Source organism: Ornithodoros turicata, chromosome 5 (genome assembly GCF_037126465.1).
Source record: "Ornithodoros turicata isolate Travis chromosome 5, ASM3712646v1, whole genome shotgun sequence".
Classification (NCBI taxonomy): domain Eukaryota; kingdom Metazoa; phylum Arthropoda; class Arachnida; order Ixodida; family Argasidae; genus Ornithodoros; species Ornithodoros turicata.
This window is the reverse complement of record NC_088205.1, coordinates 37,556,748-37,571,082: the sequence shown is the minus strand read 5'-3', so window position 1 is coordinate 37,571,082 and position 14,335 is coordinate 37,556,748. Positions and strand designations below refer to the sequence as shown.

Below are 14,335 nucleotides of genomic sequence, written 5' to 3'. Positions count from 1 at the left end.
TCCGATGGGACAACTCCTGAATATCCCTGTCAATTATCATTAATTTGAGTAAATTAGACACGCTCTTCACATTGGTGGGGTAAAAAAGTGACCTTTAGTAGGCAAATTTCCGACTTAAGCTCGCAAAAACTGACATAATTAAACTTACGTTACACGACATTCACGTGAGGAGGTGGCAAAAACCCAGTAAGAACGAATACCGTTGACCGCATGACTCTAGGTGGTGTAGTTTTTTAATTATAATTCAATGACACGTCTTCTGGGACACCCTGTATACCGCCCCCAGCACGTGTTGTGCAGCCACCTAGTGGATGGTTGCATGTTTGGCATCCTTGCCTTCCAGTTTCATTTTTCCCCCGGTTCCGATGAAGAGCAAGTGCTCAAAACGTTAACCAGCACTTTTAACCAATTTTCCCTTTTTTTGCCCCCAAGCTGTTCTCCCCCTCCTTCGTACGTTAGTCCCTTCATTGTGTTCCTTTCCTTATGGACAGCTTGACGAATGAAACAGGGTTTTGAGTCATGCTAAATGTCACATCATTGCTCCTTTAGCCATCTCTAGCTTCCTAAGCAAGACTATCATTTACATGTCTACACTTTTATTTTAGCTTTGTTGGAAAACAAGTGAAGATTTTACTCATCAAACATTAATTTCCCCGAGAGAAGTTGTCATACACGTTGGGGCTCACTAGTTTAGGGTGAATCAAACAATCCAGTGAACACTTACCAATAATTTATTACAAATCAAATCCCCCCCAAAAGAAACAAAGATGACACCACTGCCAGAGTCTTGGAAGCACTTTTTGTTGCAAACTGCATTAATGTCTCTAAAATGTGAACCTTTCGTGAAGCAGGTGCATTTTTGCAACAACTGCAAGAGAAAAAAAAAAAGGCGAGACTTTGCTATTCTGACAACTGCAAATTTTACAAATAACTCCTAGTTGTATGTAGCTTTGCTCTTACGCCTGTAGAGGAAGTGGTGTCTGCATACATGTTGGGCACACAACACTCTTCCACTTGCACATAAAGCTTTGACAACCATTTTGAAGTACATCAGAGTCCCTTAAGGAAGAGGTGGAAATCGTCGATACAGGTGTGTGCAACTTGTTCACAGAAGTCTCCATCAGAACCACTCACAAGGGCCCTCAGGGACACATAGCCAGGCAGCTGAGGATCCCACTGGTCTCTTCCCAAGTGCTTCAGGTACAGGCCACGTGGACGCAACCGCACTTCATCACGTGTCCTAAACACATTTGGAAAGTCGAGGAGTACTTCGTGACATACGCCCAATTCTTCATGTAGCACAGTAAACCTCTTTCGCAACACTGGAGCACCTAGGTACAGACATGAAACTTGTATTAATTCTATTTCAACCTCTCATTTTACAACATGATTATAAAAGGACTATGAAAAATACAGATGTACACGGTACAAACACAACCACTAGGGAAATTAGGCCTCTTATGAAAGAGGCCAATCGTTGGCAGGAACCTTTGAGTGATGCTGGTTGTTCTGGCTTATGTGTTGGGGGCTTCAAGTGTGGTACTTGATCCAGATATATACCGTTTCTCTGCTATGCAGTCTTCTTGTTCATGTTTCATGTACATACACAAGATTTTGTCTGAGAATTACTATGTCAATGAGTGAGAATGTTCACAAGACAATTGTCATTACAGCTGAGGTTGGAAGCACGTGCCATGCATCTTCTGAGCCTGTTTAGTGACTGCTCTTCCTAGCTATGCTTCCCCGAGTAGCGACATGTGGCTGTGACCCTTAGCTGCTGTTCGTACTGAGGCTTTAGACAAGGCTTGAGACAATCGACAGGTTAATCGAGGGAGCTAGATTTGGTGGCACACTTGGGTACTGATCATCAAGTATGGGTTGGGGTCCTGCAGCTGATGCTTACTTGCTTCTTTGTTGACTACCTTTCTTTAGCTTTAGCAATATCTCCGGAATAAGGCTTCCATCCTTTTTAACTGGGTTTGCATGCCCTCTCGGAACCATTACCAATTAGTACCATATTTGATCACATGTTACGCGAGTTTTATTTTTACTTCGAAGATAAGCGTTCAAAAATGGGGTCACATTGTACGTGGGCTCGCAATAGGCGCTTACCTAGGCGCTGTGCCCGCTGTCACAGTTCGTCTACAGCGGTGCCGCACATGACAAAGCAAGCACTGTGAGAGGGTAAAAGGAAAGTGTGTCGCTTTTTCACATGACAGGTGCTCCATTGCTCTGGACACATGCGTTGGCAAAACCGAAACTAACTTCAAAACGCCACCTAGATGTGCTGCCTACACTGCAAAATTCAGAAGGCAGGCTATATTGGAGGCTGAGGATTCCCATGTCGACATAACGTAGGTTTGGCGTGAACGATTGAAACATTCATTGTTGGCATCAACAACAGACATCACTGTTCTGTGCATGTACATGGAGAGCCTCTCGTGGTCTGAAGTCTAGCGTTTATCCAAAGACCGATCCTCATCAGACACTTGATGATCCTGACGATCCTCGTCAGACAAGCGATGCCAAAACATGTAAGCAGCATAGCGGCGAGTGGTCATGCATGACATTTTTGCTCAATAAATCATCCGGAAAGTGTTGCATCCGATCTATTTCTGCCCAGTACCTGCAGTTGTGACTATTCTCACAGGGGAATGAGACAATCCTGCATCGCATTATTTGTGGGTTTGCAGTAGCTTTTCTTTTGCGGGACAGTTAAAATCACAGTTCGCATTATATGCGGTCAAATACGGCGAGTCTAAAATGCTTATGAGCATTTGTTCTGGAGACAACAGAATAGCTACATGCAATGCCTGTGCAAGAGGCTAGCAGATTTTGCATTCCTTCTGGGATGAGTATCCTGCACTCCCTGCACTTTTGCATTTCTTTCACAGACTGCTCCACCTCCAACCCAAATCCATAATCCTCTCCACAGTTGACTGAGTAGGTCCAGCTTGGGAGAAAAATTTACGGAACACCATGGTGTCGCATTTCTCCATTGGAGTGACAGCCCAGCAGCAAACAAGAGTGGACACACATACTGACAGATGGATAGAATAGCCAGTCACCCGTTTCTTATTCGATTTCTTCCTTTAGCTAGCAGGGGACCGCTCCGATGAAGAAATACGCCAGTGCCGTAAACTTTTGTCCCGAGCTGTACAAGTGTGCAAGGCAGGACGAGCAGACGACATACACAACAACATGGCATTCATGCTACTCCTTAAAGGAGCTCGGAAAGCACTTTAATCACTAGCATTTTTTTGAACGAAGCGGTGAGTAAGCTTATTTAAATGCACCATGCGAAGTAATACTATCAACAGGTGCATAAATATCGCAGAATTCGATTTTGAAAATCGCGACCGTGCACAACGGTGGCAATACCCGGAACGAGCCGTCGAGCCGCTTGCGTCATTTTGACGTCAGAAAAGTGGAGCCCCTGATTGGTTTCGAAGAACGTCGTCTGCTATTTTTCACTCGGAGCCCCGCTGCAACGGTGGAAGAGGTTTCTTTTTCTTTTTCTTTGGTTTATCAGATACAGTAAACGAAGAATGGTCTACAGACACTGCTCAAGGTTAGACCGTGAGATTGTAGAGGCCTCCTCATTGAACTCCCCCAGCGAAGTCAACCAAAAATCGGTCAACCTCTCCCCGCTTGACCTTGCTTTCCCTAAAGCGACCTTCCGGAGTAGGTGGATTATGAAAATAAACTTCAGGTGCCAGTTGAACGCTGTTCTGTCCGTGTCTGTGTTTTGTATGCTGTTCGTTATCGTGGTGACTGTTTCTTGTTGTGTTGTTGGTGGCAATATGTATAAACACAGTGCAGCACTAAGCGCTGCTTCAGTGCACGCCTCAAAATGATCGCTGCATCACTATGACCACTAATTCCGTCTGCTATGTCATTATATCAATATACGCTATATCACTAATTCGCTATGATCACTAGTGCCCGTCACTTTGACTAGCAACTTTGTTAGCCATTCAGTTAATTCCTTATTCAGCTGGAGGAGTGTTCTTGCCCATACGTTGTCAGATACAATCCAGTGAAATCTATCGCAATATGCCGTCGCCGGCACATCGTGGCATCAGGAGTTGAACATTCATTGCCTGAGTTACACACCAACGTAGCCAAGCAGTGTCATAAGACCACCACAATTTATGGTCAACTTACCAATCATCGAACTAAACGGGAATTGGCTGATGCAGACTACAAATGTGGATGAAGCAGACAGTTGCAGCAGAAAGTTTGAGTTCATCCGTGCTCGGCGCCATTTGTTTTATCCACCATATAGTGACCGACAACGCCGGTTAAGTTTGCGTTTGACGACATATCAGCGTGCACTGAAACAACATGTGACTAGCGTAAATTTTAGCTGACTACCAACGGCAAACTGTGACTAACCCAGCCATAATATTGCAAGCACACAACTAACCAACCAACATGCCGCCCTGCTAAGCCAAATGGCTTCTAAATGTGTCTTTCGTTCGCTAAGACAACTTGGACACATATAGAAAATTCCTGAATTTGAGTGGTTAAATAGTGATGTTATGTTCTTAATCGCGGCATATCATCTTACGAAGCAGCATTTCCCCTTTTCCTTGTTTCCAGAACATGAATTTCGAGAACGGGGGTTTCACGACCAGGAATATCGAGGTCCTCCTTTATCCCTTGACAGGGAGAAAGCAGGGGGAAAGAAAACGGAAAGAAAGAAAAGAAAACCAGTCAGCACTGACCCGGATAGAAGCGCGGTCGCCGCTTTCAACTTTTATTACGTCACCAATGACGTTTTTTTCTTTCTCCTCCTCGTTTGACCCGGAGGAGCGAGTCGAGTGGGAACACGCGCGGCGATGTTCAAGTGTCTTTTTTTCTACGAAAAACATCGCACACAAAGAAAATTTTCGTGTTAATCATCAAGTTAAGTTACCTGCTTCCACAACGCGTTCGGAACGGAAAATTTTTGAGATGGCTTTCAGAGCTCCTTTAACAAAAATGGGAAAGCTGTTGTTTGGACAAGGTGTGTGTTACCACAAGTATGTACCATATTAGAAAAACATTAAAGCATATCCTGCAGGAGAGTTGGATGTTTCCTCATGCTCAATACCACTGGCACACTTCTGTCTTCACCAGGACCATGTCTTTCAGAGCCATTGTCAGACCACAACTTGGCATAGCTTAGTGGTCACAAAAAAGGATGGAGAAAAACTTACTGGTAAGAAGAAGCTTGGGACATGCCAAAATGAGGGTGTGACACTCTGCATTAGAGAAGCTCATTTCTTCATGAATGGTGAACAGAGTTTTCTACAAGGAAGAAGGATATCTGCTACAATATGCTGCACACTTGGTCCTCTAAGCTAATTCAAAGACACTATTCTGTCACAAATCTGACTCGGAAGCAATAAAATTTCAATGCCAATGTAAGTGGTCAAAGAGAGTTCATTGTGTTGACTGCTGTACTTACAGCTGATGGAAATATTTCTTGCACTAGCGGCCTTAAATAGACATTTCTCTGACCCGTTTACGACCTTGCTTCCCACCCATTTTGTGGTATCAGCACGGCCCAGATTTCTTACGCAAGATATTGCAGCCCTGCTGGAAGCAATCTTATTGATGGATTCCTTACTGGCTTCTATGTATATGAAATGCTTCTAGTAACCTCTTTCTAGTCTTTGTATTTTCTTTGTTTAGCAGCAGGTGAATCTAGCCACTCATAGCCATGTATGCGGCTCCAATCTAAGGTACAGGCAGTCAATCTCACCGTACATGTAATACATAATGTGGTACGTGCATAAATAACATGGCTGTACCCTCTGGTGCACTACAAACGCATATGAAATGTGATAGCAGATGAAGGACGACGACTCCATTTTGGATACGAAAGAAACATACTTTTGGGAGTTTTAGCAGATCGGCAACACCCTATGGAAATGACACAAAAAAGGAAGCTGTCAAATCAAAGATCAGCAACATGATGTAAGCCGATTGACTTATCATATTTTCCCAGGTGTTATCATCCGATCTGCTAAAACTCGGTATTCATTCCTAAGGCCATGAACCTGAACGTGCCACCATACACAATCACTTGGACGATTCCTCTTCGTCTGGGTGATCTTCAATTCTAGCGATGCAGATAATGGGATTGTGGATATTGTAGTAGGGCCAGAGGTGGGGAAATTACTTTTATTTTGTAATGCATTACCATTACTCATTACCTGTATAAAAAAACTAATGCATTATATTGCTCATTACTTTTTTGATATTAGTAATGCATTATAGTAGTGCGACTACTTTAACGAAGTAATGGCATTACTCTGGCATTACATCTACCCACGTTTTAGGGCATAAGCCTCAAAGATGCTATGTATAAGTTTTCATCCTTGCTTTTTTTTTGTTATAGGCAATAGCCACCCGAGTATCCTCAAATCGGTGCCACTAAATCTCCGCAGAAGCGAGGCTGATCGGCAGAAACTATAGATATGATTTATTGCAGCACAGTAGGAGTTGATGCTCAAAGTTCTCATCCGCTAGCCTTGCCCGCTTTGGTGACAGGACATCTTTTGCCGTACTGAACACTTGTTCAGCAGAAGAGGATGACGGAATTTCCGTGTTGTACTGCACGAACAGTCTCTTGATTTTCGGGACACCATCTAGCGATTCTAGGCTGCGATCCTTATAGCTTGCACCGAACCGTAACATGTCTCCCATCGCAACGAACTGGCTCAATACACGCCCTAAATTCGACCCACGAATGGGACAAGACTTCACCTGCCGGCTCCATGATGCCTTTTCGCTATATACCCAGCCCTACAATTCTGTCCTGGCAGAAAAACGACCTCTGACAGCACAAGAGAAACTAACATGGTACCATACCAAAACAGCGAATCACTAGTGCAACTGTCATTTGTTACCCTCACAGAGGCTATACTATTTCTATTTCGTTGATTATCCTTTACTCCAAATGCGTACAGGAGAAAATCAGTGATATCATCATGTGGACACTTGTGAGACCCACCGCCGACTGTTGAACTCTTGCAGAATTCCCCAGGCTAGGCCCTACGCTTTCTTTGTTGCCCTGAGCTCATTGTTAAAGGCAGGTTGAAAAAAAACCCAAAAAAACTGGATCCTCCCAATCTTCATGTGGCGCAATGAACATTCGACAAAAGTAATGAGTAATGCCACCCTGCATTACTCATTCGAAATGTAATGCATTGCCATTACTCATTACTTGCTTGCAAAATGTAATTCATTACCATTACTCAAAAGTAATGCATTACGGGTAATGCATTACTCCCCACCTCTGAGTAGGGCATGTAGTCCATGTAGCGCACACTAACATACACTTCTCACAAACACACAGTCTCCATTGTACCATTGTGTGTGGTCGGCACATTCACATCACCCACGATGTCCGAATTGAACGTCTCCTTCATATAGTCGATATCCAACCCATTTTGGATGGATTTCCAGTGGGTACCCAACCCATTGTTGCCGTCCTTGACGTTCATGTTAAAGTCTCCACACACAATGAGCAGCACATTAGTACAGTGCGCCATTTCTACCTTGGGAAACTTTAGCTGCGTTCGAAGTGAGGAAGAATTTGATATCTCATGAAATATTTGGCTAGAGGTAGACAGCGACAATGACGGTTCTACGACCATGGATAGTGCTCGCGATTGCGCACACGTCTCCCGCTTCTCGCTTCGTTTTGATGGCAGATGCCATGGAGTGACGGCACTTTTCTCTTGCTTGGCATAAAGCGTGACACCAACTGCCCTGCTCTCTTGGTGCATGCGGAACGACATGCACCCGCATCCGCCTATCTCACACGGATCATCAGTCCACGTTTCGGTCAATCCGAGCACGTGGGTTTTCGTAAGAATTGCATCACCCTGAACGTCTATTCTGCGTGCCCGCAAAATCTGAACGTTCGCTACGGCCATGCTCAGAGTTAAGATCATGCCAGGAGTGCTTGTTTTCGCCATCTTCAACAGACTCGAGAAACTTCTTCTCGGCGCGTCGCGTCTTCGATACTTGTCGTGTAGATGCTTGTCTGCGTTGTGCTTGGTGTAATAGAACATCGAGTCTCCATCGAAATTAGTGATGTACAAGCCTCGAGGCTAGTCACTCGCGACATGGCAACATAGACGAGGTGTTGCGGTTGTGACGTGCTACAGGAGTACACTACCTTGTTGTAGGTCGCACTTTGCTATTTATGAATGGTCATGGCATTGGCCTAGACGAGAGGGAAGTGAACGTGTTTGCAGGTGATACCTTTTTCTTCTTCTTTTTTTTTTTTTTTTTGACATCATGGTGGTGACCTTTCTCAGGTTGATGGGAACCCTGTCCAGACTGAGACAAGGGTTGATGGCACATAGCGAGGCGGCCTTGATTTTAGCGGTGCGACACATTACTTTACCAACAAACTGGAGCCATAGATGGATGGTGCAATTTACTCCATCGTTCTCGATGAATTTGAGAATCCTCATCGAACCATTAGTGATGCCGTCGTGCACATCGACATTTGCCTTGATCACGTCAGGATGTAAGTCCATGGTGTTGGACGATATGATGACATAATGAAGTGACGCAGTCACTAGGGAGTTTCTGCAGGTCGCAAGCGCTATACGAAAACGATACAATAAAGGAAGCTGTCAAAACAAAGATCCCTAACATGATGCCAGCCACTTCAAAGGAATAAGGGCTTATCGTGTCTTAGGAAAGCTACCATGAAGAACTTCCAATCTGCTAAATCCCCGCCCGCCGAAACGTTTGTTATTAGCCGAGGCACGCAATAAAGAAACAAACGAGGGGGAGATAACGCATCGCAATAGCGAAAGTGTCCCTCTCCACTGACGCTACACTTCCGAGGCCCAAAAGTGCGTTAAAGAAATCCTATCGCATTTAATAGTCAACTACAATATAGAGACTGTAGAAAGGTAGAAAATCCAGCGATCCCGTAAGAAAATGTTAAAGAAGAGCCTTAGGATGAAAGGCCCTTCCCTGAAGAGGAGCAATGAGGTGACATTTAACACGGCTCAAAACCCTGCCTTATCTGTCAGTTATGTCCGACCAAGTTACGTCACAACGCTCCCTCGTTCTCCAATACGCTCTTTTCATGAGTGGAAGGATTTTTTAAAGGTGCGTCGAACAAAGGCCTCGCATGCGCTCCGCAGGTCACCTGCACTCCCCCTTTTTTTTTTTTTTCGTAGGAGCTAATTTTATTTGTTGCAGAACATGTTACAGTAAAAAAAAAAAATTGGGGGGGGGGTCACCTCAGTACTCCTTTAACAATATGGAGACAGGTATGTAATGAAAATGTGGGGTATCTCACGTTAACAAAACACTCCTCCAGTCTCTGATGAATATTTCAAACTGTTTGATCATCACACTAGCATGCCTCATATCTAATATGTGGATGGCAAAAGGCATCTCGGCCATTATGAGCTTTCAGTATGCTCTTCCCTTTTTTTTTTAATGACATCAGTGTCCCTATGGTGTCTGTATTGGATGGAAAGTTCTTACTCGTACTGGGTGTAGACTCGTGGTCATGATGCGCGGAGCTCCCAGAACCACATTACGTAGCTGGAAAGGTCTGAGCCCAGTAAGCTGCTGGAGAAGTGCCAGACGCCGGTCCAGTCGTTCCACACTGTGCATCAGAAGGAAAGGTGCTCTAGACACCATGCAGCTCAAGACATCTTTGCGTGGAAAGCCTTTCTTTTCTAAATATTCCAAACGAGTCTCCAGACAGTCCACATTTTCCTACAAATGGGTACAGACTGTTTATAGCAAATGTCCATCCAAGTTCTAAAATATGGAACTGCACAAGATTTTCAATTTTTTTCTGACATATCTGAAAGTTCACAATCATGCCCATAATAAAAGTTTCACGAAAAATGAGTAACGTATTTTCTTGAATTTTCGCAAAATCTATCAAAAATACTTTGAAGAACAAATAAAAAAAAAAAATAAATCTGGATTTTTGTTTGAGATACCTAAACTCAAGAGCATTTTCGTCACATAAGACAACTTTCATGGTAGAAGAATCATGAAAAAGATTTGTACAGTAGCACGTCATCGATAATAATAAGTTTCGGACCTGACATTGGTCTCTTGCTTGGCCATAATAAATTAAATAATGTGGTATCACTTGCAGGAGAACAAATTAATGTATTACTGTGCTTTGTGTACAAAAAATGCCTGTCTCAACATGATCACGATGTTGTCTGGAAGTCCCACATTACCAGAAGGCTCTTTGATGACCTTCATTTGCATCGGTTCAGTGAAAGAATATGCATCATGTGACTATTTCAATTCCCGCCAGTTCGAGAGTGTATAACATTCTGATAATCCCAACTAACTACATACATCAGTTTTTGGACTTTTTGTCTTTATAAGACAACCAAATCAGCAGCATGGCACAACATCGCGTCGCTGACATGCCTCAAGTTCTAACTGTGCAGCCACAGTCAGCAACAACAACACACAAAAAAAGGGAAAATGAACATCTTTACCACTGTGCCAGAGAGAATGTAGGTGGCAGGTTGAAAGGATAGGGTGATGGTCTTCCTGGTGTGATAACAGAAATGTGGTAGAGCAGGTAACTGGGAACACTCTGAAGTACTGTATTTACAGATTTATTGCAGCTTCAATAATGCAATTGGTAGGGACTGCCACTACAATCGGGCTCTGGTGCTTGCTTCGTTTGCATCCTGTCAATGTGCAATGTTGTCAGACTTTTTACTACACAATCTGAGGTCCCGTGGCGACGAACATTTGCAATTGTAAATTTGACCTAACTACCCAAGAATCGTTGTCAGACACATTTGTGTCTCTAGGTGTGTATATCTATGCGGACTCGGAGAAATGTTACCAACAACTCAAGGGTATGTTATGGGATTTCTGTGCAAACTTTACAATGATACCTGAACACTGCATTTTAATCCAAGGCAATAATTAAAGAGTTCTGTTTTTGATTGCATACAGTACACCTTTCTTCTATGCATGTGCGAATAATTATTTTAAAACTGAAGTGAATACGAAGCGATTAAATACATAGCCAAAGCAAATATGAAGTGAGTCATATGAAGTTATACATCCTAAAAGAATATGAAGCTGTATAACCAGACTGGATACACATGCAGCACGCATAGCATGCGATATATTCATACGGATCAGAATGTGAAGTTGCGCTCACTTAGTTACTGCCCTCTCTTGTGCCGTTTTCGGCTTTACGTGTGCAGTCTTCCAACTGTGGGAATATATTCGGTTTGGAAGAAACATCCATTCGATTCAGAAATCGAATTGAACATATAATTATTTTCATCAGCACTCATGACATTCAAATATTCACAAATGCTAGACCTAATAACATACCAGTGGTGGGAAGTAACGCACTACAAAGTAATGAATACAGCACGGATAAATATGCACGAAAAACTCCAATGCACGCAACTATGCACTAGAAATATTGAAAATATGCAGTAAAAATTCTTATTATATGCGTTGTTTTTCACTGTTCTTGGTACGAAAGCGATGCACCAAATGCCTATTTAAAAAAAGTGACTATTTTATTAGGGACAACACGGTAAAGTAAATCCGCCTTTGTTCTGCAGCACACAATAAAGAATGCTTGTGTCACACATATAAATCATGGAGCTGAGGGCTCTGCATTCGTGATGGATAAAATAAAGTAAACGCAGGCTAGCTGCTGGACGAAAAACACTAACATACACGTATGTTCGTGTTTTTCGTGTTGCCCATGCTCAGGCTGTTTCGTCATGGGTTTGCGTTCATCACTGTATTATGCTGATTAAAATGTGAATGCCGCCCATCTTCGTAACAGTAATGTGGCGAAGATGAAGTATGACCCATTGTCCATGCACGCAGTGGAGGATGGAGCAGCCAGGTTAGGGACTGAAAACCGCACCTCATCCCACCGAAACATGGAAAATATTCGATTCTGAGCAGAATTTTCGCAACCAGCAGATGACCCAGTGCCTTCCCAAAACCAGCAAAACCATCCATGAAAAAAGACCTAAGCTCTTTCACCTGAAAATAATGCACACGTGTGTGAAAATATGCACTTTTCACATTCATGCGAAATATGTGACAATGTGCAAAACGTGCATTTATTGCCCTATAGAACCCTTCTGATCGGTCCCAAACCAAGACCCAAAGTGTTTTTTCATCATCCAGATACGAAACCATACCGACAAAAAAAAAAAAAAAAACATGCATTTGCATAAAAATCCGCGCTCTAGTAATGACTTATAGGGAATGTATTACATCTTGGTAATGAGTAATGCATTGCCAGTAAGTCATTACTAGAGCACGGATTTTTATGCAGATGCATGTTTTTTTTCTCGATATGGTTTCATATCTGGATTGTGCAGAGGAGGGTGGCCCCACTTATAGCTCTGCTACCGGGCCGCACTTGACAATGTGTATTTTGACAAAAATGATGAAAGAAAGAGGTGCAATGAACAATGTAATGCCATCACATTTTGGCCGAGTAATGTATAATGGCATTATTCGTTACTTGGGTTGAAAGTTCATGCATTGTCTAATGCCAGTGGTTACGAATTGTGCCTTGTACAGGCAAGGAAAATCCCAAACCTGTTTTTTTTTTCCAGACACCTTTGTCACTGACCACATTCCTGTCACTGTCCTTGGTGTCACAAGTAAAAAAAAAGTTCACAGATACTTTCTTGGTCTGCACATGCTCATAAAACAATTAGTGCTGCCCCCGACCACACGAACTCGATAAAGACCAACAAGGTATCAGGAGAACTCGCACTGCAGAAACAGTGCTTTTGTTCTCTACTATGTCCTGTCAATTGTCTGTGCCCCCAAACTTACTGAAATGATGTCATAGTATTTTGCATATTGTACTGTTTTTTTAAAAAAGGATAGTATGTGGTAACTTTGTAACTTGCAATACTCAAACCGACGTTACATTTCCCCTGACAGGCAGCTTGAAGGATATGCATGAGCGTGAGAACAAGGGCACAGTTGTCACAGCCTTCACTAAGAGGTACCTGTAGGCATTTCCAAACTAATGTTTTACTTGTGTGTTCAAACATCTAAAAGCTGTACCAACAGCAGCTATCACATCCACATGGCAATGACACGTGCACATCATATCCTTACGACTTGTTCATGTTTGAGTTGAATGCATAATTAGTCTTTACATCACCAAAACGAGGGCACATGAACAGTTTCCTCGAGCTGGACCACCTTTATAGTCTCACTAACATCTGAGCAATGAAGGGCAAAATATGTACACAATCCAGTCGGATGTTAGTGAAAAGAAAGCAGAATGAACACAAGGAATGAACTACTCCTGAGAAGTTAACTTCAGTTGACTTCTCTGGCGCTTCATTTCTTGTGTTCATTCTGTTTCTCACTAACATCAGTAAGTGATTCCTAAGAAGGATACCTTTCAGCCTAACATGTGATACAATAGTGGACTACACTTGCGATGTGGGGTAGTTGGTAGCGGTACATCATAAAAGCAGCACAAGTGAAGAGCACGGGATAACTTCACAGGACAACTGCTTACTACAACTGCAATACTGGGCTTATAGGTTATAGATTATAGCCGATGTGTACAAGTGTGTGCACACCTTGAGCAAGTGTGGGTTCTTGGTGAGCACGGGACCCGGGTCCACGGCCAACGAGTTGAGCAATCGCACTACGGGCTCCGCCTCGTGTTCCCAGCGGAGTCCTGCGAGAAGCGACGCAGCACGCTTTTCGCAACGCGACACATCCACGCCGAGATCAACCAGTCGCCGAATGGTCTCACTGCTGTTGGCTAGCGAAGCTAGGGAGAGGGTAGCACCAAGCGCTGGGCCGATGTCGTTCAGGTCTATATCATATTGTCTTTCCATAGGCAAAGGCTTTTCCACACGCTTCAGTGTAGTTCTGTAAACCAATAATTTCAAGCATATAGGTATACGAATAAGGATACCACACTCTGCGATCTTACGACATAGGGCGATGGTTGTAAGGGAAGAGACGTTCAAGGCGTGCTGTACAGAAGAGGGTGAATCGCAAACCACTCATTTCGAAAACTGTTCTTTGCTTCGACGTCGTTGCACGTCTGAGACACGTATGTACACCAAATTACTGTTGTTAATAGTTTATGTTGCGTTGCATGTCATGCCCATGAAGGCAAAAGCGGCTAAAACTGGCTAAAACCACGACGGACCTCCTTTGGCTCCGCGCTCGGCTCACATCGGCCATCGGCTACGTGCTCCCCAGAGCCCAGATAAGTGACTGCAAGTAAATTATGACGCGCCCAATCCTATAATATATTTTGTTGCACTGTTGTTAATAAAGT

At 43.3% G+C, this 14,335-nt stretch overlaps 1 protein-coding gene across 2 annotated transcripts; it reads right to left on the bottom strand.

The window, feature by feature from the left end:
* Nucleotides 1–713: 713 nt before the first annotated feature.
* Nucleotides 714–14,226, bottom strand: LOC135394370 (transcription termination factor 3, mitochondrial-like). 2 transcript variants are annotated; one of them, XR_010422861.1, is made up of 6 exons: nucleotides 13,982–14,226; nucleotides 13,620–13,917; nucleotides 9,517–9,753; nucleotides 5,205–5,295; nucleotides 4,168–4,337; nucleotides 1,246–1,331 (listed from the first exon to the last, which is right to left on the bottom strand). XR_010422861.1 is itself a non-coding variant. In XM_064625089.1 (5 exons), the coding sequence occupies exons 1-5, from the start codon at nucleotides 14,056–14,058 to the stop codon at nucleotides 1,051–1,053; spliced, it is 984 nt and encodes a 327-aa protein (XP_064481159.1). In that variant the 5' UTR covers nucleotides 14,059–14,223; the 3' UTR covers nucleotides 714–1,050. The 2 variants fall into 2 exon arrangements, 1 of the variants encoding a protein (XP_064481159.1); XM_064625089.1 differs by lacking the exon at nucleotides 4,168–4,337 and having other exon boundaries at nucleotides 714–1,331; nucleotides 13,982–14,223.
* Between the last annotated feature and the right edge of the window lie 109 nt (nucleotides 14,227–14,335).